The sequence below is a fragment of the Glycine soja genome, chromosome 6 (assembly GCF_004193775.1).
Source record: "Glycine soja cultivar W05 chromosome 6, ASM419377v2, whole genome shotgun sequence".
NCBI lineage: Eukaryota > Viridiplantae > Streptophyta > Magnoliopsida > Fabales > Fabaceae > Glycine > Glycine soja.
In genome coordinates, this window is record NC_041007.1 from 985,720 (window position 1) to 1,008,342 (window position 22,623).

Genomic DNA, 22,623 nt, shown 5'->3' on the forward strand with positions numbered 1-22,623 from the left:
ATGTTGCATGCCCATGTTTCACACGTGGGACTTTTACAAAAAGGGTGTATTTTTTTTTCATTTGGAGGTCGATTTTAAATTATTACCGAAAAGAAAATAAAATAAGTCATAACAAATGTTACAACTTTTGAGTTAGAAGTCGTAACATTTGTTATGACTTATTATTATTTTTACTTATTTTAATTGAAGTTGCAAAATTTTTTACTACTTCAGTTTAATTTTTTTTATTTACGATTTTAAAGTTGTATATGTATTTTTTTTTTAATCTTACGAGATTGAAGTTGTAAGTTTTTTTTAACTTAGTTGCAAGTTTTTTACCTTTAAAGTTTTTTCTTTTAGAATTTTTCATTTATTTGTTTTCTTTTGTTATGCTTTCATTTTTTTAAAAAAATTGTAAATAGTTTTATTTATTTAATTATTTGAATATTATTTTATTTGATATATTTTGTATATTTAAAATTTAGATAATTTTTTAATAATGTTATTGTATTTAATTTGTTTTGTAAATGAAATACAAAACTAACATAATGTTATTTAATATATTTTTTTGAATATTTTTTTTATTTTAAATACTTAAATTTTAAAAAAAAAAAAATTCTAAAACAAATATTAAAATATTTTGTTATTAATATTAACTTATACTTTATGAAATAATATTATTTATTTTATATAAAAGAATTTACTATTAACAACATCTAATAATTTAATAATAAAAGTAGTTGCTAAATTAAAAATAATATAATAAATTAATATAAAATAAACAATACAAATTTAAAAAATAAAAAATAAAAATTATATTATATTTATTTAATAATTAAATAAATAAAATTATTTATAATTTAAAAAATGAAAGCAAAAAAAAGAAAATAAAAATAAATTAAAAATTTTAAAAGAAAAAACTTTAAAGAGTTAAAAAATAACAAAAAAAACTTATAACTTTAAATTCATAAGATATAAAAAAACAAAAAAAAACATATATGACTTTAAAATCGTACAAAAATTCAGTTAAAAAAAGTAAAAAATAATAAGTTATAATAAATATTATGACTTCGAACTCAAAAGTGTTATTGATTTTATTTTTAATAATAATTTAAAATAGAGTCCAAATAAAAAAATCGAAAAAAAAATTACCTCCACAAGCACACACCGCTTGTGGTTCCAGTGCTTGATATTTTGACACGCATAGTTGTTCCCTTAGTATCGTTCACGCTTCCTCAATCACTTGTCAATGGTATTTCCCCTAATTAATACAATTCTTGTTCAAGTTCATCATCTGTCTCCACTCATATTACTTGAACGGGTAACAACAAAAATAAATGCTAAGAAATATTTTCAAATAGCTTCGGAATAAAAATCCTATTATTGCAACAAAAATGGTTTAGTTTAAATAATTTTTTTATTAACAAATATTTCGAACTCGCAACCTCTCGTTTTCCTAACCATTTGAACCAACCTAGAAGGAGTTTGGCTGATCAAATTGAAGTTAAATTAGTATTTAGCATGATTTGGCAATGTAATATCTAAAATTTATGACATAATATGACTAAAGAAATCACATTTGGAAACCTTGAGTATAATTTCTATTATTTAAAAATTAATGACCTCTATATGTTTTAAAGGCTAATAAAACTAAGTAAAAAATAACCATGTCCTCGTCATCGTCATAATACAGAAACGCATAAATCTCGACCGGCTTTAAGAAAGTTGCCTTCTGTAATTAACAATTGTTGTTCAACAAATATCCATCTCATTGAGGACACAAAAGTTGATTAGGTAAATCCCCAAAATTCATCTTACATTGACTACACCGAAAAATGAAGTATCATTATGAGGAAGGTGTATCGCAATAAACCCGACGCGATACTTGCTAGTCTAACAATAATGCAGTGAGTGAAGGACAAACAATTACAATTTTGAAATTCTTTACAAACGTCAATATCTATATGCCTGCTAAACTCCAATCTCATTAACCAAAAAAGGGGCTGATTTGAGTCAACATTTCTTGACTCAATGGACTAGCCGCTTGCCACAATCTCATGAATGGCATCGCTGACTGTTTCATCCTCTGATCTGACAGACAGTTTCATTGCAACATCCTTTGGACCATCAAGTCCAAAAGACAGCCGTACAAGCACCTTCGCATTCCCTATGAATACACCTGACAATAAGCATGTGTGTGATCTTGAATTGGGTGGAACCTCCTCTGTGCCCTGCACACAATCAGCAAATATAAATTATAAAAAAAGATGTCACCTTCCCAGATGATACCAGTAAGTAACAGAAAAGCATACACCAATTTTCTTTTAGAATTTGTCAAGTGCTCATGCAGTGAGAAATAACTCATGCCGAGTCTACAAGCCAAGTGTCAAGATGAGGTGAGATTCTAGTGTGATTGAGTAATAGAAGCACCCAAGAATCTCTTCTAATTTAGGTTCTCTGTGCATACAACTGCGTCTTACATGCATGCATGGACGACCTTGAGGCAGGTGTTTGGCTATGTCACAAAGTTAACCTTCAAATCTTTCAAATGAACAAGGGTGAGTGACAACTAGGCTTCGCGTACAAACATTAAATTCTTTATATCCACCAACTGTATTTGCATCTTTTATTAATTATATTATATATACATAAAATTATCTATTAACATTCAACTTTCAGTTTATGCTTTGACAAAATCTTGTATAGAAAATGAATTTGTAACAGCATCTAACAAGTAGACCAATCAAACTATAAAAATTGTACGATCAACTTGCTTTCTCATAATCAGTTTAATTAAAGTAGGCACTAATAGTGGTCAGTGGTGAGGGTTTCAGGCAGTTAACAGGAGGTCATAGGTTGAAATGTTCGTGTAAAACACTTTGTGCAACCGTTGTACACAACACACATGCAATACACAAGTTAAATAAAGTGGTCTCAAAAAAGAGTTATCAAAGCAGCAATTGACCTCATCAGCTTACCTCACAAGGCTCCAAGCCAAGTAGGTTGATAACAGTATTTACAGCTTCAGCCAAGCTCTCTCTAGGACCAAGACCATACTCATCCACTCGCTCAAAATCAGGGCCTAAGCTTTCCCATGCATTCCTAAAATTAGACACCCCCACTTTCAACACGTAATCTGCTGCAACAATCTCCAGATCCTCCAGCTGGTATTCATCTTCGACACCATCATCTTCAGCCTCACCAGTGGTTGGGTCAACCTGAAGAAGATCCAGTTAATCTAGAGATGAGTTTGCTACAAAAATATTATAGGTTATTTTCCACAAATTCCCTAAATGAAAAATATAAAAACAAGCTTCACGCTTGAATTATAATATAAACATAATCATGACATGAAATAATAAAAAACCAGAAAGGTTCAGAAAAAAAAAAAGAGAGGATAATACCTCTTTGACAATAAATTTCAGAATGTTAGAAAATTTTCCAACTGTTGGCACTCCCTCTGGCTTCTCAAATGCCACAAAAGTCTGTCCAGGTGAATCATAAGGAAGAGACCTGAGAGGCTTGGAGAACACCTCTGAGAATTCATCAGCATCTGAAGCATCCACAGTCACAATAACCTGTAATAGGGAAAAATAATTACAAAGACCTTGGAGTTGGATTATTTTAAGAAAATTTGAAGCATCTATAATATTCATTACATGTTCCAACAATTGCTCTGGTATCGTGTTTGTGCAGTTGTACTGGAACACAACATGCCTATCAAAAATGTGTTTAATGACATTAACAGCATATTCTGTCTCAGCTTCAGTGAGCTCCACGGGTGCTGAGGACTGGTAAAAAATATCAAAATACATACCACATTAGATACAGAAAGAACTACATAAAATATAGAATTGTGGGAGCAGAAACAAGTGAAAGAACCTTGAAAAGCTTCCCAAAGTTTGCACACTCTGAAATGGTCGAAAGCATCCTCTCATATGCATCTGCAGTTGATGGGGGAGCACCCAAACCAGTTGGCTTTTTACCAGGGGCTTTCTTTTCTGCAAGTGGCTGGGACTTGACCTCCTTGGGCACAGAGTTAATGTCAAAACCTTCTTCTGAAGGTTCCTACATTCATATTAAACACATGAGATGATAAACTAATTGTAAGCAAGAAAGATGCTGAGGAAGACTTACATAGTTTTTCAAACTAGTCTCCAGATTGACAAGTGGGATATCAAATGGCCCAAACAGGAAGTCCTTTACATCTTTATCAGTCTCAACAACTGAACCATCACCTCCAAGTGTGTCCAGGTAAAGTGTAGCCCTATCACGGACCTGCACAGAAATCAAAATACCAAAAATGTATTAAAGAGGTTAATAATTTAAAAAATACCCAGAAGTAAAAATTTCCCTCATTCTTTACTATGTCCGCTGTTCTAACTGACTAACTTTTGAGTGTTTATACAGTAGCCAATTTATTCAGGCTATTCTAATTAATTGCTGATATTTGGCCAAGTATCAAACAGGGGACGTCATTCATAATTTTAAAATTTTAAGTATTTAAAATGTTTTGATTTGTAGACAAACATGCATATATTTGAAAGATTTAAACAATTCAAAATAAAAATTTTACACTCACAGGTATGAGCAACTAATACTAGATGTACAAAAAACCCCACACAACTAATGCATCTCAAGCCACATAATTATAGAAATGCCACAAAATACATTAAAACAAGGTACAGAAATTCACCTCATCATCACTGTCAAAAAGACATCGCCTTAGCAGAACAAATATGCGGGGCTGAAAGAGTAAAGTATGAGATTTTAAGTTGACACCAAATATCCCCAAAAATATTATATAAATTTTAGAGAAAACCACTGCAAATATAATCAAGTAAAACCTTTAACACATCAACAGCAGCACCAAATTTTGCCAGTGTGCTCACAGCACTGGCCCTAACAATTGCATTCTCAAGATGTACTCTATTATAAATGTAACGAATATATTTGCTCGGGTCTGATGTTTTTGGTCCTTCGATTCCCAGGAAGTGAAGTATCTACAGTACAAGGGGAACAAAATGGTTAACAACCAAGATGTAGAATTCCAGACAAAAGAAATGCACAAACAGTGAATAATGAAGCACAAGCTGGAAGTAATACCTGCGTGGACAAATAAGTGAACTCACAATCTTCAATGAACTCACAAAGATGAAGCAACCCCGCTTCCTTTGCATCAGGGATATCTCTAATGAGAATCACAATTGAATCTACAATTGCCTTCTTGTAATCAAAACCCCCTTCTTCCCTAAGAATATTACTCAGGAAGTTCATCCTGAAAATAATAGCAGAATACAAACCATCATCATAAAACATTCCTCTAGGAAATAAATATGCATGATGTAACATATGGCATGTGGGGAGTCAAAAACTATATTCAGGGACACATACAGAGATCGATATTTTAAAGGAAACTTCAGGCACAATGATCTTATTGCTTCAACAACAACAATTTTGAACTCATCAGCAATATCAGACATGAAATTTGTGATCTGCTTCATAAGACGATCCACACTAGATTCATTTCCTGTTTTCAAAAGTGTAGTAATAGCAAGGGTAGCAATGCTTCTGTTTTGGTCAGAGATTAAACTTTCCATATCAATGTTGCAGTTGGTGACTGCCATTGGATGCGTCATTGCCACCTGCCAAGTTTCAAGTCACACTTAATGATTAAAAACCTTGTCAAGGTATTGATTTTCTATCAACTCCAAATCTTAGAAGGAAAAACTCAAAATACTCATTCCAATGACAGTGAGGTTTGAGACTTGAGAGGCATATCAAATATTCTTTATTTCAAATTCTACAACAGCATAAAAATTACTTTAGTGAAATTTGTGTAATTAAAGCCTGGCCTACCTTGTTCAAGGTGCGGACAGCAGCAAATCTCAAGACTGGCTTAGTCGAACTTAAGAAAAGCTGAAGAACAGTAATTGCTGGAGTTAATTCTCGGCTTGTTACGCCATTGAGCTCTGTTATTGCCCTGGCAGCTTCAAAAATCACCATGTCTGACTTGTGGCGAAGGCAACTCTCAAGATAATCATAGAAGGGGCGTTCCCCTGACTGTGTATTGCCTGATTCATGAATAACCTACATATATGATGGACGATACAGATTAAGAAAATAAATATCATTCCACGAATAAAGTACACAAGAAAGGAAACACACCTGACTTGTGTAACGGATCAAAAGGCACTGCGCTAAAGGTGAGCGAACAGTTCCCCTTGTCAAGCTGGTAACCAGCTTGCTAACTGCTAGCCGATCGTTCTGTCGTATCTGCAATGGTTCAAATCACCATGTACCACCAACTCTCTTCAGAATTTATACTTGTGTTTTGTATGATAAGGAAATAAGGCTTCCAAGAAGGCAAACATAAAATGACGTGCAGTAAGAAGTTTATAAGAGGGCTTTAAAGGAATAGAAATTAATGAATATAATTCTCCATCATGGTCCGGCTTGAACTGTACTTCTACAAGATAATTACATTAGACATGTAAAGAGTTGGATGGTGCCAAAATTTACAGCAGTATGCAGGCAACTTTCCACTTAGTTACCAACATGAGGTTCAATGCATCCAAAACTTAGCTAACTTCAACAACAATGCAATACGGATATCTGAACAGATACTCTACTTTGAAAACTTTTCACTGTACTATAAGAAGCGCCACTTCTAAATTGATGCTGAATTTGAAGCTAGAAGTATAACTATGAGTATGCTAAAAGTTTTTGTTGTAGAAGACAATGTGATAACAAAACATGGACAAGAAACCAAACAAACAAATATTAACTTCTTCCAGTTAAATTCAAGAAGTTTTGCTTTCTCTTTGTATAGTCAAAATCAACACCCACATAAGCTCAAATAGAAGTCAGGCTCTGGAAGAAAAGTACGTAATTGGTGAAAGTTGTAATAGGAGAGAATGAAGACATGTTCATTTATGATGTTTGTCTGTGATAAGCCATGAAGTGTAGATGACCATTCAAGAAAATTCACTGGCAGTAGAAAGATACAAGTCAGCACACACACTTTGATACTCCAAATGACCCTAGAATGAAGACCAAGTTTTGAGGTGCTTTAATACACCAAAAACCCTGTACAGAGCCAAATAATTTTGGAAGCATACCTGATGTAGCAAACCCAGTGCATGAAATTGTACAAGGGCTGCTCTTGATTGAACAGCTTCCTGAACTTCATTGCTCCATCTTTTTACAATTTCAGGATTCGTCTGTAATAAGCAAGAAGCATAGATGAATATGAGGATATATAAAGAATTACAAAAGGAAATTAGTATGACTATTACCTGGAGTAGATGAATGCCACTAACTAGAGCAGCACTTGCAACAACTGGATTTTTATCTACAATGGCTTGTTTTAAATACCTCTCAATTTGTGAAAGGAGGGTTCCGTCAGTGATACGACACAGCACTCGAATGGCATTTGCTCGGTACATATCAATCTTGCTGTTCATGTCCTTCATGAGAGAGCTTGTGACGATGATAACCTATTTAAAAATTAAAGAGATAGAATATTTATAATCCAAGTTAGTAACACAGATCACAGACCATACACAAGAATATAAAATAAAATAAAAGTTGCATAAGAAAATGAAACCTCGTCAGCAGAGGGAGAGATCTCCTTTATCATCAGGTAGACCATTCTCCTTAATCCCATATCTTTAGACTGGAAAAGCTTAGTCACAGCAAAGAAAACTTCTGTGGCTTCAACCTAGAAAAAATAAAATTACCCAAAAAGGGATTAATAGGTATCCCTAAGATAATTCCACAAATAAGCATGGTGATGGATATCATTCTAGACCTTTGTAAACGTCTCTCCCTGATTAAGTAGGTATAGGAGTTTTGTAATAACCTGGAAACAACATAACAAAACAAACAAGCGGCCCAAGAATTCAACCACTGAATCATTTACAGAAACTAGATGAAAACACAGACATCCTTTAAATTGACGACACAAACCTGTGAACATCTCCTAGCATCTAGTTGAGGGTCATTAAAAACCCTGGCCTCCTGAAGAACAGACCCCTTTTCAAGTCCCAGAAAGGGGGAATACTCAGCTGCTCGACAACAAAAATCATGGAATTCACAATTATATCAATACTAATAGGTAAGATTCGTTACAATACATTACCCTGACTCGGGACCGAACAAAAAAGAAAAACGCAACAAAGAGCTAAAAAATCTAGCACTATCAAGTAATCACCGGAAACGTATTCAACGATCTGCATTGCGAATTATCAATTCAAGTATTCACAAACGAAAAGGAATAAAACGAGAGAGAATTAGGGAAGTCGGAGAGGAGGAACATAAGATCCAACACAAGGATGTTGAGAATTGAGATATCTAAACTAGGCGAACCCTACTGTATCATTCGGAAATGGAAATGAAACGCGGATCTGGAAGAGGAAGAGATTGATCCGGCAATGGAGAGAAACGAAAAAGCAAAGCGCGAATGAGAGAGAAAGGGGACCGAATTACGAAAGTGCACCTTCGTCGTCGCGGTCATCGTCTTTCTTCACAAGCGGCTGAGCCATCACCAATCACCGGTGAATCACTGAGATGAGATTTCTGTTCAAGTTTGTAAATGAATAATCAGTGCTGAAGAAGGAAAATGCTGCTCTCTTTAAACGCACCAGTTGCTAATGCTTTGTACTCTTCTAGGATGCAGATCCAGTTACAAAGGGCGATACATTTTTCAGGTTCAAATTAAAATTTAATCACAATTAATTTAAATATTTTTTTCATTTAAAATTTCTTTACTCTATCTTTCAATATAATCATTCAAAAAAATGTGTAAATATTTTTTTATACTCTTTTTAATTTCATACTCAATCAGTGTATTTTTGCAAATAATGGCTTATTTAAAGATAGTATTTTCGGTAGTTATATAAAACAGTAAATGTAATTTATGTATTACCAATACAACTTCTTCACTTCATAAATAATATTTTGTTTTTAAAACGAGTATCACTTAACTCAAAATATATATTAATTTAGCTGCACTTTTCTTTAATTCTACATGTTAGTATTATATAATGTTAAGATTAGTTTATTATGTCAATAAATCGGATTCATCCAATCTTGTCTCAAAAGTTATGGAGTTTTGATTAGGTTAGATTTGAATTTACAAAATTGACTCTAACAAAATTTTAGGTTGGATAAAGAGATAGATTAACCTGTCCTACAATCACCTACAAGAGGATGGATATATGATAATAATAATAATGACTAACCCCTAGCTATTAATTACCTGACTCATTCTTGGGCGCCTCTTTGCTAAGTGCCTAACGCTAACAGCACTAGCTGCACCATAGAAGCCATTTGCTACTTGTTGTAATTATCTTCTGAACGTGATCGTAATATTTCTGATTTTTTATTTGCTATCCATTCTCATGTTATAATATTTCATGTAATGATACTTCATTTAATATCTTTGTTAATTAGAATCTTTCACAAAATCTTTTATAAGTAATTTTTTTCAAAACTTTGAAGATTAATTTTATTTACTTTCAGATCAATAAAATTCTTAAGTGATGAATTATTAAAAAATAAATACGTTTTATTAGTATTAATAATACTAATTAATTCTTAAATTTCTTCAATTCTACAGTTTTATAATCTTATGCTTACATAACATTTGAATCTCCTTCATTATCATATGATTTCATTAGAATGTTATCACATACAACAATTAAGAAGATAAGACAATATATATTATAGTTAAGATTTTATTAACCAATACCCTAATGATATTAATTAAGAAATTTAAAAAAGTACTTAACGTAAAAATCATAAAAAAAATACAAAAAAAATTATGAACAATATAATTTTTTGTCTTCTAACAAATTTTTTTAGTTTCTTAAAAATAATGTCCTTAAAGTATTAATTAGCATTATCCTATATTACGTTATCTTTTCGTATGATAGATGGGATGGATTAATTAATAGTTAGTATGAAAAGCATTCATTAACCGAAAGAATGTTCAAATTAAACATGGAAAGTTTTGGGGGAATTAATTAATTAATTAATATGCATACCCAGTCGACTTCATATTCCCCAGTGTTGTCCACTGGGCGCCAACCTGTTACGAGCTCCAAAAGCATAATACCGAATGAGAACATATCAGATTTGTCAGTTAGCTTACCACTCGATGCATACTCTGGAGCCATGTTCCTAAATTATCTGAATTATTTATAGACTAAGTGGTTAGACTAAATTGACACTATTTCATTGCTTCAAAGTTGAAATAAGCATATAAACAAACTCAAGTATATATAGGTTTGGTTTACAGTTTTCTTACCCGAATGTTCCCATTATACGAGTAGAAATATTAGATTTAGTGTCTTAACTAAACTTTACCAACCCATAATCTGCCGCCTGAATGGATAGAAGAAATTGTTAATCAAGTATCGAGACTATCGAATCAGGGGAAATTCGATATAAATACGTACTTTGGCTTCAAAGTTGTTTTCAAGTAGAATGTTTGCACCCTATATGTCTCGGTGAAGGATACGAGGGTGACCTAGTTAATGTTCGAGATCATAAAAAGTTACTAATGTTTACTTCATCGTCAATCAACACATTAAAGCAGTGTTATCAGATTTTCCACCTAATATAACCAACATTGATAGAATACGTACATCTTATTTTGTTTTTATAAATTATCTATACAAGCACAGACACAAGTATTCCAACTAGTTATATTATATAGTTCCAAAAAAAAAGGTAAACATACCATTTTCATATTATTCATTTGATGCATAACACACAAACTTTATTGATAAGTCACACTATTGATTGAGATGACATTCACTTAAACTATTCATCATAAGTAGAGACATTTGGCCTAGGCTCAAAATCCTCTGGAGGCTTTCCCTGAGCATCAATGTTGTCATTGTCATAAGCTGAAATATTAGGTCTTGGTATAAAATCTTCCACAACTTTCTTTTTTTTCTTTGCATCAACACCATTGTTACCATAAGCTGAAATGTTAGGTCTTGATTCAAAATCTTTTGTGACTTTCTTTTTTGCCTCTTTATCAACATTGTTGCCACCATAAGCTGAAACATTAGGTCTTGGTTCAAAATCTTTCATGATTTTTTTCTTTTTCTCTGCACCAACATTATTGTCACCATAAGCTGAAACGTTAGGTCTTGGTTCAAAATCTTTCATGACTTTTTTCTTTTCTTTTGCACTAACATTATTGTCACCATAAGCTGAAACGTTAGGTCTTGGTTTAAAATCTTTCATGACTTTTTTCTTTTCCTTTGTATTAACATCATCATCACCATAAGTTGAAACTTTAGGTATTGGCTCAAAATCTTTCATGATTTTCTTTTCTTCCACTGCTTCAATGTCATTGTCATTGTAAGATGAAACATTGGGTCTTGGTTCAAAATCTTTCGTGACACTTTTCTTTGGCTTAGCATCAACATCATTGCCACCATAAGCTGAAACATTGGGTCTTGGTTCAAAATCTTTCATGACATTTTTCTTTGGCTTAGCATCAACATCATTGCCACCATAAGCTGAAACATTGGGTCTTGGTTCAAAATCTTTCATGACATTTTTCTTTGGCTTAGCATCAACATCATTGTCACCATAAGCTGAAACATTGGGTCTTGGTTCAAAGTCTTTGATGACATTTTTCTTTGGCTTAGCATCAACATCATTGTCACCATAAGCTGAAACATTAGGTCTTGGTTCAAAGTTTTTTACAACTTTATTTTCTTCCTTAGCATAAATGTCATCATTTCTGTAAATTGGAACACTTGATATTGGTTCAAAATCTTCTAATATGGTGGTGTGAGTATTCTTAACGAGAGATTTTTCGCAATCATGTTTAGAACCTTCAAGAATTTGTTCCTTGGTTTTGAGAATCTTTTCAGATTGGATCTCAAAGTTTTGGTTGAGGAGAGCCTTAATTTTTTTCGGCATCTGATGATCTCTCGTGTTCATTTTCCAATATTTTCCTCCATCTTTTCTTGATTCCCCAATCGCTACAAACTTTTTCACAAAATATGAAAAGAAAACAGAAATAAAAGAAATCATTACCTGAATGCAATTTATATTATGTTACTATCTTAATAATAAATAAATAAAATTTGTATCACTCTCCTTACTCAAAAACACATATTACTATTTAAAAGACCTATATATTTCACATAAGAGTTTTTAAATATGTCATATATCCAAATAGATTAATCAATTAACGTGGCAATATGAAAAAATTCTATCTCAAACAAACTAAACAATTATGAAAACAAAAATCACTATTATTTAAGGCATGAGGCAAGGCAGAAATATGTATGTTATACATTATTAGAGTAAGTTTAACTTATTTTATATGATATAAATTTATTTTTAAGATCTAATATGATCTTTATGGTAATTTATTTAAAAGTATATTTTGTAACAAGGACTTTAAATAGGTATAAATTTTCTGTAAAAAAAATATAATTTTATCTTTTAATAAGTTTATAGATTTAACTCTGTATGTATGTCAACATGCTTAATATTTACAAATGAAAATAAATACATAATTTTAATACATTAAAAAGATTAATACAATAATAATACTAACAAAAATTAATATTTATATTTCTTAAATAAGACAACCTGATAGGACTAAAATATTCTTTAAATAATCTAAAATCTAACTTTTTAACTAAATATTTTTTTTATAAAAAAAACTTGATCTAATTTTTATCTTAAAATAGTCTGGTCTAGCTTAGCCTAAGATAAGTTAGACTACAATCCCCATCACAGGGCCTGATCTATTTGTACCTACTGATAATTTCAAATTTTAATCCAATATATTACAAATGTAGATCACACAATATTCCAATAAAAAGAATGTACCCAAAAAAATTCCAATAAATAGAGGTAAAAAAATAAATAATCGCATGTTTAAATTTCTGTTAACAGTCTCTAAATAGTGATTCCGAGATAAATTATAAGAAAGGCCAAAACATAGGTCAAGACTTTCCTAAAAAAGAAATCTATAGTATAATTTAAGAGGAGGATTAGCGTCATACTCTTTATTTGTTTTTATTGGTGATTTAAATTAATTGAAAACTATAAGAGTATAAGACCCATAAAATTTTATGATTTTCAATACATTTTAACTAATAAAAAATATATCCATAAAAGTGTGTTACTATCGTTTTTCATAATTTCAATACATAAATTTTGTATCCCAAAGGTATAGGCAAGGAAAAAAATAATATTAAAAATAACTTTGGGACAGCATGAAATTAAATCAGCGTATCAGAGAATAAACAAAATAATTCTGATTTTTTTTCACGTTTAATTTTTACATTCATCTTACTTTTATCTTCTTTTTATTTCGTACCATACCATTCATCATATTTTCTACGTTCCTTTTTATTTTTTCCTTCCAATCTCTCTCTTATTCCTTGAAGTGTACGTATACTTCGGTCACGTATGTGTGAAAATATTATTTTTCTAACAAAAGATATTAATGTATGATATATAGGCGGTAAAAAGATTTGGATCCTTTTCTGATTTTCAGTAACAAGACATGATCGTTTTCTTTTCTTTTTAAGCAAGACATGATCGTGTTAAAGAAAAAAGACGCAAGAAAAGAAAAATATAACCAATAAATCGTACCATTCGTCATAATGTAGTCATTTTTGTGTGCTTTTTTTTTTTTCTCTCTCCAAGGAAACCATCTTATTACAAGAGAATCTGCCTATATATTTTAACATCTGTCAAATACTCATACCTATTTACGGGGACTTTTAGATGGGCTAAAAATTAAAATAAAACCATAACAAGCAATCAATTAATGGTAAGGTATGAGATAACAACTATGAACTAATTGAACCAACGAAAACATACCAGGAAGAGAAGAGGAAGCAAAGCAAGAGCACGTCTCATTTTTAGAATCAAATAAAAGCCTCACTTTCTCTGACTATGGACTTGCATGGATGACTCTGTAACCTCTCCCTATTTATAGCCTGATACCAAACGTCTATAAGAGATACATATAGTTTATCATGTGCTGTGTTTGGAAAACTAATGAAGCACGTGAAATTATTTCCATATTCCTGGGTTAGAAATTAGTAATTCCCCACGTTTTACACTCCTTAAGTTTTCAGTGGGGTGAGAATTGCGATGTTTATTTGCTTTACCTTGCCTGATATGATTTGCATGCTTGGAATATAATATGTTTAGATAGTTAATAATGTTCTTCAAAAGAAGATACGTATTCAATAATGAGTCTAATAATGAACAATCGCATGAAGTGAAATAAATTGAAAAAAAAAATTATCATTTCATTGTTTAAATGTTTTATTGTGAATAAAAAACTAATTAAATCTCATAAAAAATAATATTTTGACGCATAAAACAATAATAACAACTCATTGATTATATATTTATAACTATTCAATTTTCATATGATTTAACGCAAACAATCAAGCTTTTAGTAAAAAAAAAAAAAACATTCAAGCTTTAAGATGATATATATAGTATTCAATTTATAGTAAAATATATTAAAGGAATTGACTTATAAATTTTTTGGTACAATGTTTTCCTATGGATCAAATTTTGTTACAGTAAAATATTATTAACATTATTAGACTAACAAACACACATTTGACAACAAGATTGGGAAAATAATGAGATCTAAGTGGACCTTCATGTGATTAAATTACAAAGATAATACGTGGCTCGTGTAAAATTAATTTTAAAATATTAACAATATTATATACATAAAATGATAATGTATATATTTATAATTATTCGATTTTAATATAATTTAAAATAAACAATCAATTAAGATAATATATAGTTATATATAATTCATCAGTTAGGTAGTGCTTGGCCAAATTTTTTTCAACTTGTGTTCTCCTTAAAGTTAGAAGCTGGCCAAACACTTTTTATACTGATAAAGAAAATATGTTCATTATGGATGGTATACAAATTAAAGTAAATAATTTATACACTAATAACATATTTTTTTACCTAATTACAAATTGATAGGTAAGGTTACCACTACATACCAATCTAATATATCTCGCGCCTTGCACGGTTACTACACTAAGTTTATTTTTACAGAGGTTACTACACTAATTAATAACAATAAGAAATGACAATATAATAGAGTTTTAAGGATATATAAATATATCTCTTAAAAAACTGAATATATTAGTTTAAATCGGATTAGGTAGTCATCGGATCCAAGTGGACCATATATACTATTTTTGTATTAGGGGGTCATATATACTATAACTAGACATATTATTGATAGTAATTCCTCTATAAAAAGATATTGATATTAATTATTAATTGAGAGGGGTTTAAGAATTTCATTTTATTTTATTTTTTCAGTTTTTCTACTTCTGGTAACGCCACCGTCCCCATGAGTTCACAACAACCATGGAACAAAAGGAAGCATTGATTCTTCAAGTATGATGCAGTCACATGAGTTAACTCCGAAAAAATCAATGCTAAAAACACCTACAAAACTGTATATATGTTTCATCCTTTAAAAAAAATACTCTTATTAAACAGTTTTTTTATATTTTATTATTATTTCAAATAGAAAAAAAAAATTAAAAAACAGAAAATAAACAAGCCGTTGATCGAAATTTACTTTAACTTTAATTTTCATCAATAGTCACATTAATTAATTGAAATAATCTATTTAGTAAAAAAAATTATATTCAATTTTTCTCATATGTAGTTTTTTGGGATTATAATTATGCACTGTGAGTTAAATTAATTTACGACCCAATAAATATACTCCTTCACAAAAAAAAAATCCAACTTTTGATATTCTCGTAACATTTTTTTGATGTCTATAACTATGTGTATTTTATTATAAAAAGACTATGTGTATTTTCAAGACAAACAATTTCTTTTTTTGAGAAATCCAGAATATCTCTCTGTCGAGAGTTTTTTAAAAAAAAATCGGCAAAAAGTATATTAGAAAGAGGTAACAAAGTACACAATACACGTGATAAATACATCAAGGTAGACCGATCATAAAAGGGGTTATGGGATATATATTTAACACGAGTATATAAATACTAAATAACCCCTTTAAGATAGAACACCAAAGCATAAAAATAAAATCTTTACATGGATAAATCAAACCCATTTCCCAATAAATTTTTTAATGTACTAGATTTATTTAAGAAGTTGATATTTTATAACAAATATTTTATTATACATATAAATTAAGGATTGAACTCTTGACCAAACTAATCCTTAAAATTGACACAAGTAATCTTATATTCCTTAATCACTTAGTTAAGGATTCGAATCTCAATAAATTCTTGAGTATTTAATAAATAATATTAAAAGATAAATATTAATTCTGTATGTTCTCATAATTCTTAATAAAAATTCATCATTATTTTTGAGAAATAATTTTTTATTAATATCATGCTAAAAAAATAAATTAATACTTAAGAAATAAGGATGTTCAAACAATTTTATTTAAATAAGAATATTCACACTTTAATAAAATTAATTCTTCCAGAAATATTTTTTTCATATATAAAGTCTTCTAAAAATGATTTTTCACATACAAAGTTCTAATCCAAAGATCAAAAGTGAAACAGTCAAACATCATATCCCTTGAATATGTTGTTCTCATATTCTAAATGAGGTGAAATTGTCACACCTGTTGATTATGTTCAAATCCTCTTTTATATGGCCCCTCGCCCTCCTGTCGTGTCTTTCGCCACCCCATATGCTAAAGTTAACATTCTTCTCATGCTTAAGTATATATTTTATAAAAATATTTTTTTAATATATTTGTGTCAATCACTTAACTAAGTTATTGATTAATATCTACAAAAAAAATGATTAATTCATTCATTCTCAAGTACGAAGCCTTCTTAGTTTTAAGTCTAGATAAATTCATAGAAAGTTGACGCTCACAAGCAAATAGTACACCTCATCTACGTAATTTTTATGGCCACATCAAGGTTTGTAAAATTGTAGCACCAAATGGTAATTTGATGTTGGAGTTATCAATTGACTTATATTCTCTCATATTTATGTGTAAACTTTATACACAACAAATAATTAGGGCACTATAAAACAAAATAGAGACAGCCTACTCATATATTATCACACATCCTTTTCTTAACTTTTGTAATAAAACCAAAATCTTTCAATACTTTAATTAATGATAATGTTAATTGTCTCCATAGTGTCATGCAGAATCTACCACCAAAATCTCCCACGGTTATCACGATTCACCAACTCCGCCAATGACTTGACATTAAGACATTTAAATACAGATTAGTTAAATCTACGGTGATATTATTGATTTGGTAGTACTAATAAAGTTGCGCATTATGTACCACTACTACGCTGATTGAATCTGCTGCCAACTATCCGTAATTGATCTCCCCCCAGCCTCACGTTTTCAGCAAGTAATATAAAATCTTTATATTTGGCTATCTGTAGAAACAAAAGAAAATTTGTTTATGCCTATTTGGTGGAGGAATGACGTGCAAATGATATTAATCAGTTTGAAAATCATTTGTTAGATATTACTAGGATAGACAGGAACCAAGTGGATTCTATATTTGAACACTTTTAAGTTTTAACCCACCGGTTTATTATTGCCTTGCTCAGTTCAAGTTTAACTAAAGTGATAATTGGAAAAGGATTCAATATATACAAAGGACAAATGAACATGTTCATAAATTTTCTGTCTCGGGTTCATAAATTTTATGTCTCGGGTTCTCTTTATTTATCTACTAGTAGTCCTGGTATATTAAATGTTTAATTTTTCTTGCAACACTGTCTCTTTGTTGGTTAATTTCTTTAATTAAGAAGCAAGCAGCAACCATTTGTAAACAATAAAATTTTCTTTTGTTCATTCCTAATTTCTTAATTTGTTGCACTGTTCCTATGGAAGCCGAGCCAGGGAATTGGCTGGAACAGAAAACAAATACTTGGAACTTGCACTTGCAGATGTTCACAAAAACTCCTTTAGTAATATACAAGATATATATTCTGGTCTGACTGAAGTGCATGCCATGGGTCAGCCAAAACTAGACACTGAGCACACACATGCTCGTATGGACCACAACCATATAGACCCTTCCACTAATGGTGTTTTTCACTTTGAAAGATTTAAAGATAGGGAAAAGAATGGCCATTCATTTCCTAAGAGAGATCCAACAAATTCTCCCAAGCTGTGGCAAGAGAAGAAGCTGATTCAGTTCCTTTCTCATCAAACCAACCACCATACCTTCTCAAACTCTTTTTTTTTCTTTTCAGATTCTTCCCAAGCCACAGCCATGAAAAACTAGGTCTTTCGTGTGCAAAATTAAAGATAAAATAATTCAATAAATACGAGTGAAAACAATAATTTTATTAATTAAAAAAAAATCTACTACATTACATTATTTTATAAATAATTTTGACCTATTAGGTTCTAACATCATTGCATTCTAATTTCATCTTTTTCACATTTTAACTTATTATTTATTTTTTTTGTTATTTTTTTTTCTTTAGTCCTAAATTTTCACACTTACAATTCATTATCTCTTTCTTCTTTTACTTATTTTTATTGCTTAATAAGTGGGTTTACATCACTTATAATCAAATTTCTTATGAATTCGACATTTAGACTTTCATTTTAATTTTTATTGCTTATGATAAAATTGATACACTTAACAATAAGTTAACAGTCTCTATCTCATAATTTTAAATCTGTGTTTTTATTGATTCACTTATACAAGAATCAATTCCCCTTGTAGTTAATAAATAAATAAGTACACCTCCACCTCCAAAAGGGGTAAGAGGTTTATTTATTTTATCACTGTTACGTGTTATTTTATTTAGAGCATGTTTTGATTTTAGTTTGAAAACCTAAAAACACCCGTTTATTCATTCTGATAGAGTAAATGGAGAAGGAACACTAGTATTAGGTTGAAGATGAATGTACATACATTAAGTTCATTTTAGAGACATGATTTTTCTGGATCCCATTAAAGCTCATCCAGAATATAGAAACCTAATAAAGATCGTTAATTTGTCAACGATGTGTTGATATGCCCCACCAGCTTCTCTATCCTGCCTTAATAAATCTTAAAACGCGACAGCTGACAACTAATTTTCATTTGCTTAAATTAGAAGACGGACGAATTAACCTTGTTATCTTCAACAAATAGACGTCAACCATGAAACCAACGGTGGCTTCTAGGGTGAAGTCCAAAACTCCCTCCCTCACGGTGACTTTGAGGGAACAAAATTACTGATAGTAGCCTCTCTCTTTCAATATTTTATGTTTTCTTTCTAAGATTTACTTCCACCGTCAACAATCCACTGGTGAAGAGATCTATAAATGAATATCACCGTTCTTTCAACGTGCATTCAGTTTGAAGTGATTAATATGAATGAATTATTAAAAAAAAAAAAAAAAGTGGAAGGCATTTTTAGTTTGGAAATTGATGGAGCGGTAACAAAGAAAATGAAGAGAGATTATTCGTTAACGTTGTCAGAGATTGTTGTAGCTGAGGAGATCTAAAGCTGGGTTTGAGAGATCTTCGTTAGCATTCTTCTTATTTGTGGGTGTGCGTTGTGTCTGGGAGTTTTCTATTAATTTATGTGTTGGTGATCTGAAAAAAAAATCAGATATGTAAAAACATCCAAGTATGATGATGCGGCGGACAAGGGTTGAGGATAACTTAGAAACGGTGAAGCATGGATTTGTTGCTGTCGTCGTCCATGGCAAGATGAATTTGGGGCCTAGGAGAAACAAAGAGAAGAACTATTCTAAATAATATTTATTTATTTATTTATTACAGATTTTAACTGATTCATATTATAACCTAATAAATTGATAAAATTGTAATTAATAATAACATATATACTGAACGGTAACTGGTAAGGAATCTAATCCGTCTATTTTTTTAATACTATATCCTACGGTTATTTGGGAGAAAAACTACTACTTCACTCTAGAATCCACCGAAACAAAATCACTTTTGCTTATCCATCTTATAAAATAACTCTTCGACCGAAAAAAAAAAAAGCCCTGATGTTTGAGAAAATTGACTCATTTACACCCTTGTGTCAAGAAAAGGCTATTAGGTATGCTTTTTATGAAGTTTGAACAAGAAAGAAAAGGGGCAACTAAGAGTGTATTTATTTGGATTCCTTTAAAAAAAAAGTGTGTATTTGGATTAGTTGTGAAAAATAAATTATTTTAATAATTAGTTATATCAAATAAATTTTATATTTAGATATATTAAGTGAAAAGTTGTTTTCAGATAATCTATTTAGTTTGATTTGTATTGTGTAAAAATCATTAATAAGAGTTTGAAATTATTTGTAGTAATTAGTTTATATTATAAAAAATCAATTTTTTCGTATAAAATGAAAAAAAAAAAACAAGTTAGTAAAAACATATTTTATATGTATTAGTTTTTAATCACAATCTTCAAAATTTAATTTATTTAAAAAATATTTACTTTAAAAATAATCATCTAAAAATGTGATCTGATGATTTTCACCACTGCCACCAAACAAGAGAGGATATTTTTAGTATTTTTTTTATGAAAGCAATTTATAAAGATCGATTACAATCCACGCCAATTAAATGTGCAGAGGTAGGAAAAATAGAAATATGTACTTTCATTCCATCAACCATGGCCCGAAAAAAAAAACAAAAATGGGCCTCAACATAAAGCGCCACACTCATCAAAATAAAAATAAAAAAATAAACATCTGAAATCCGCCAACATATTGGGCTTGAGGAAGTAGTAGTTGAAAATTAACTAAACCAATTTGAAATCGTTAGAGAAAGTAAATTACGAGTTTCTCATTGTTAGTCAAAATAAAATAAGATGACAAAATTATTATTTAAGCATTCTATCTTTGTATTAGTTAATTTAAATTGTTTCTTTCTTTAATGAAATTATTTTTTAAGAAAACCTAATAATTACAAACATACTACTATAAACTAAAGTATTTTTCATTATTAAATTATGCACATATATATCTAATCTAAGTTAAATACAAAAAAGAATAAATTTATGAAGATATTTAAAAAATTTATGTAAATTTAAATGATATAAAGCATGTGCATGTGAATATATATATATATATAAAAACAATTGGTAAAAGAATTAAAAATCACAATAAAATTATAAATTGTAAATTAAATGCTAATATAGAACACAGGTTATTACACTAATATAATAATAATGGCAAAAGTTATAGTAAGTTTTTCAGGAGTTTTCAATACCATTTTCTAATTAAAAACAATTTACTTTTAAAAAATATTAAATAAAATTGAATTTAATAATTAATATTGACCTTAAATATTGATTATTATTGCCTAGGTTACTAAATGATATTTTAATTTGATAAAATTAATTTTTTATCTTCTAATTTATTGTTTAGGTTTAATTTGATCCTCTAACTTTTAAAATCAATTTAATTTAATTTTTCAGTTTGAATGATAAGAAATCATATTTTGTCGCAATTTAAATCATCATCAAGTTATTTTAAACCACCATAAAATATTTTTTTTAAAAAATGATTTTAAAAATTAAAAGACTAAATTGAATAAAAAAATTAAAAACTTAAATTGAACCTAGATAATAAATTAGAGAAACAAAATCTAATTTAACCTTTTAATTATAATTAAAAATAAAGTTGTTATAATAAAATTGATTGTACAGCAAGTAAGAATATTCTCTTCTGGTTATGTTATTATGTTGACTCAAGACATTATGAAACACGTTTACCAGTCCGTATAAGAGAGAGAAATCAAGCGTTTAGGCTGCCAGAATGTCAATTATCTTCTAGAATTGCCAATTAAAATATTGGGTAGTTTCTTGTTCATGGGGGGTGGCGGTAACACCATTTGCGGAGCAAGGACAAACTTTTATGCTCCTTTGGACTGCTAGTACTAGAAAAATACGGATACAAATGGGAGACATGACATATTTACGATCACCAATAAGCCTATATTCATGAATTTCAAATAAAAAACAGAGAGTAATATATAATTATCATACAACAAAGTTATTTATTTAATTGGAGAGTGAAATAATTAAATCTTAACTGCATAACTAAAAATGAAATATCAAAATTTGATATTATAGAATTATTTAAAAAGTTATGTGACTTTTCTCTCACAAGATATGTCAATATTAGACATATTTTGATTCTTAAGAAAAAAAAGAGTATGTTGTTAGATTATAATTTTAAATTTTTTCTAAAAAAATAGATGTGTTAATAATTTTTAATATATAAATTTAATATAAAACACATATCACAAATCAAAAGAAATATGTAATTTTTAAAAATAAACAATAATCATTGCTAATAACATAATAAGATACTATAATTTATTCAGATATTGATATTTTTATATATTTGTTCCATTTTACAACAAGTCTCGTATTAAATAGGAATAATGGTTAATTTCCTTAAAAAAGGAATAAACGTTAATGATAATTTATAAATACTTTACTCCTTTAATATAATGAGATATTTTTTAAAGGACAAAATTGTAAGTGAATAATACTTTATATGCGAAAAGTCTAATTATACATAAAACTTCGTCTTTTAAAACACAGTTTACAAATGGCATATTTTCTTAACAAACAAGCCTTTTAAAAT

General features: G+C 29.6%; 2 protein-coding genes across 4 annotated transcripts; both read right to left on the reverse strand.

Moving 5' to 3' along the window:
• Positions 1-1,694: 1,694 nt before the first annotated feature.
• Positions 1,695-8,667, reverse strand: LOC114414490 (coatomer subunit gamma-2-like). The gene is made up of 18 exons (XM_028378768.1): positions 8,480-8,667; positions 7,951-8,048; positions 7,793-7,843; positions 7,589-7,702; positions 7,278-7,478; positions 7,101-7,202; positions 6,148-6,255; positions 5,839-6,069; positions 5,374-5,624; positions 5,086-5,257; positions 4,827-4,982; positions 4,676-4,726; positions 4,117-4,257; positions 3,862-4,047; positions 3,639-3,770; positions 3,384-3,557; positions 2,958-3,197; positions 1,695-2,210 (listed from the first exon to the last, which is right to left on the reverse strand). Exons 1-18 carry the CDS (start codon positions 8,523-8,525, stop codon positions 2,016-2,018), a joined length of 2,649 nt encoding a protein of 882 aa, XP_028234569.1. The 5' UTR covers positions 8,526-8,667; the 3' UTR covers positions 1,695-2,015.
• A 2,010-nt stretch (positions 8,668-10,677) lies between these two features.
• LOC114414491 (stress protein DDR48-like) lies at positions 10,678-13,998 on the reverse strand. 3 transcript variants are annotated; one of them, XM_028378771.1, is made up of 3 exons: positions 13,855-13,998; positions 11,670-11,997; positions 10,678-11,591 (listed from the first exon to the last, which is right to left on the reverse strand). In XM_028378771.1, exons 1-3 carry the CDS (start codon positions 13,891-13,893, stop codon positions 10,810-10,812), a joined length of 1,149 nt encoding a protein of 382 aa, XP_028234572.1. In that variant the 5' UTR covers positions 13,894-13,998; the 3' UTR covers positions 10,678-10,809. The 3 variants fall into 3 exon arrangements, with proteins under 3 accessions (XP_028234572.1, XP_028234571.1, XP_028234570.1); XM_028378770.1 differs by having other exon boundaries at positions 10,678-10,890; positions 10,927-11,997; XM_028378769.1 differs by having other exon boundaries at positions 10,678-11,997.
• Between the last annotated feature and the right edge of the window lie 8,625 nt (positions 13,999-22,623).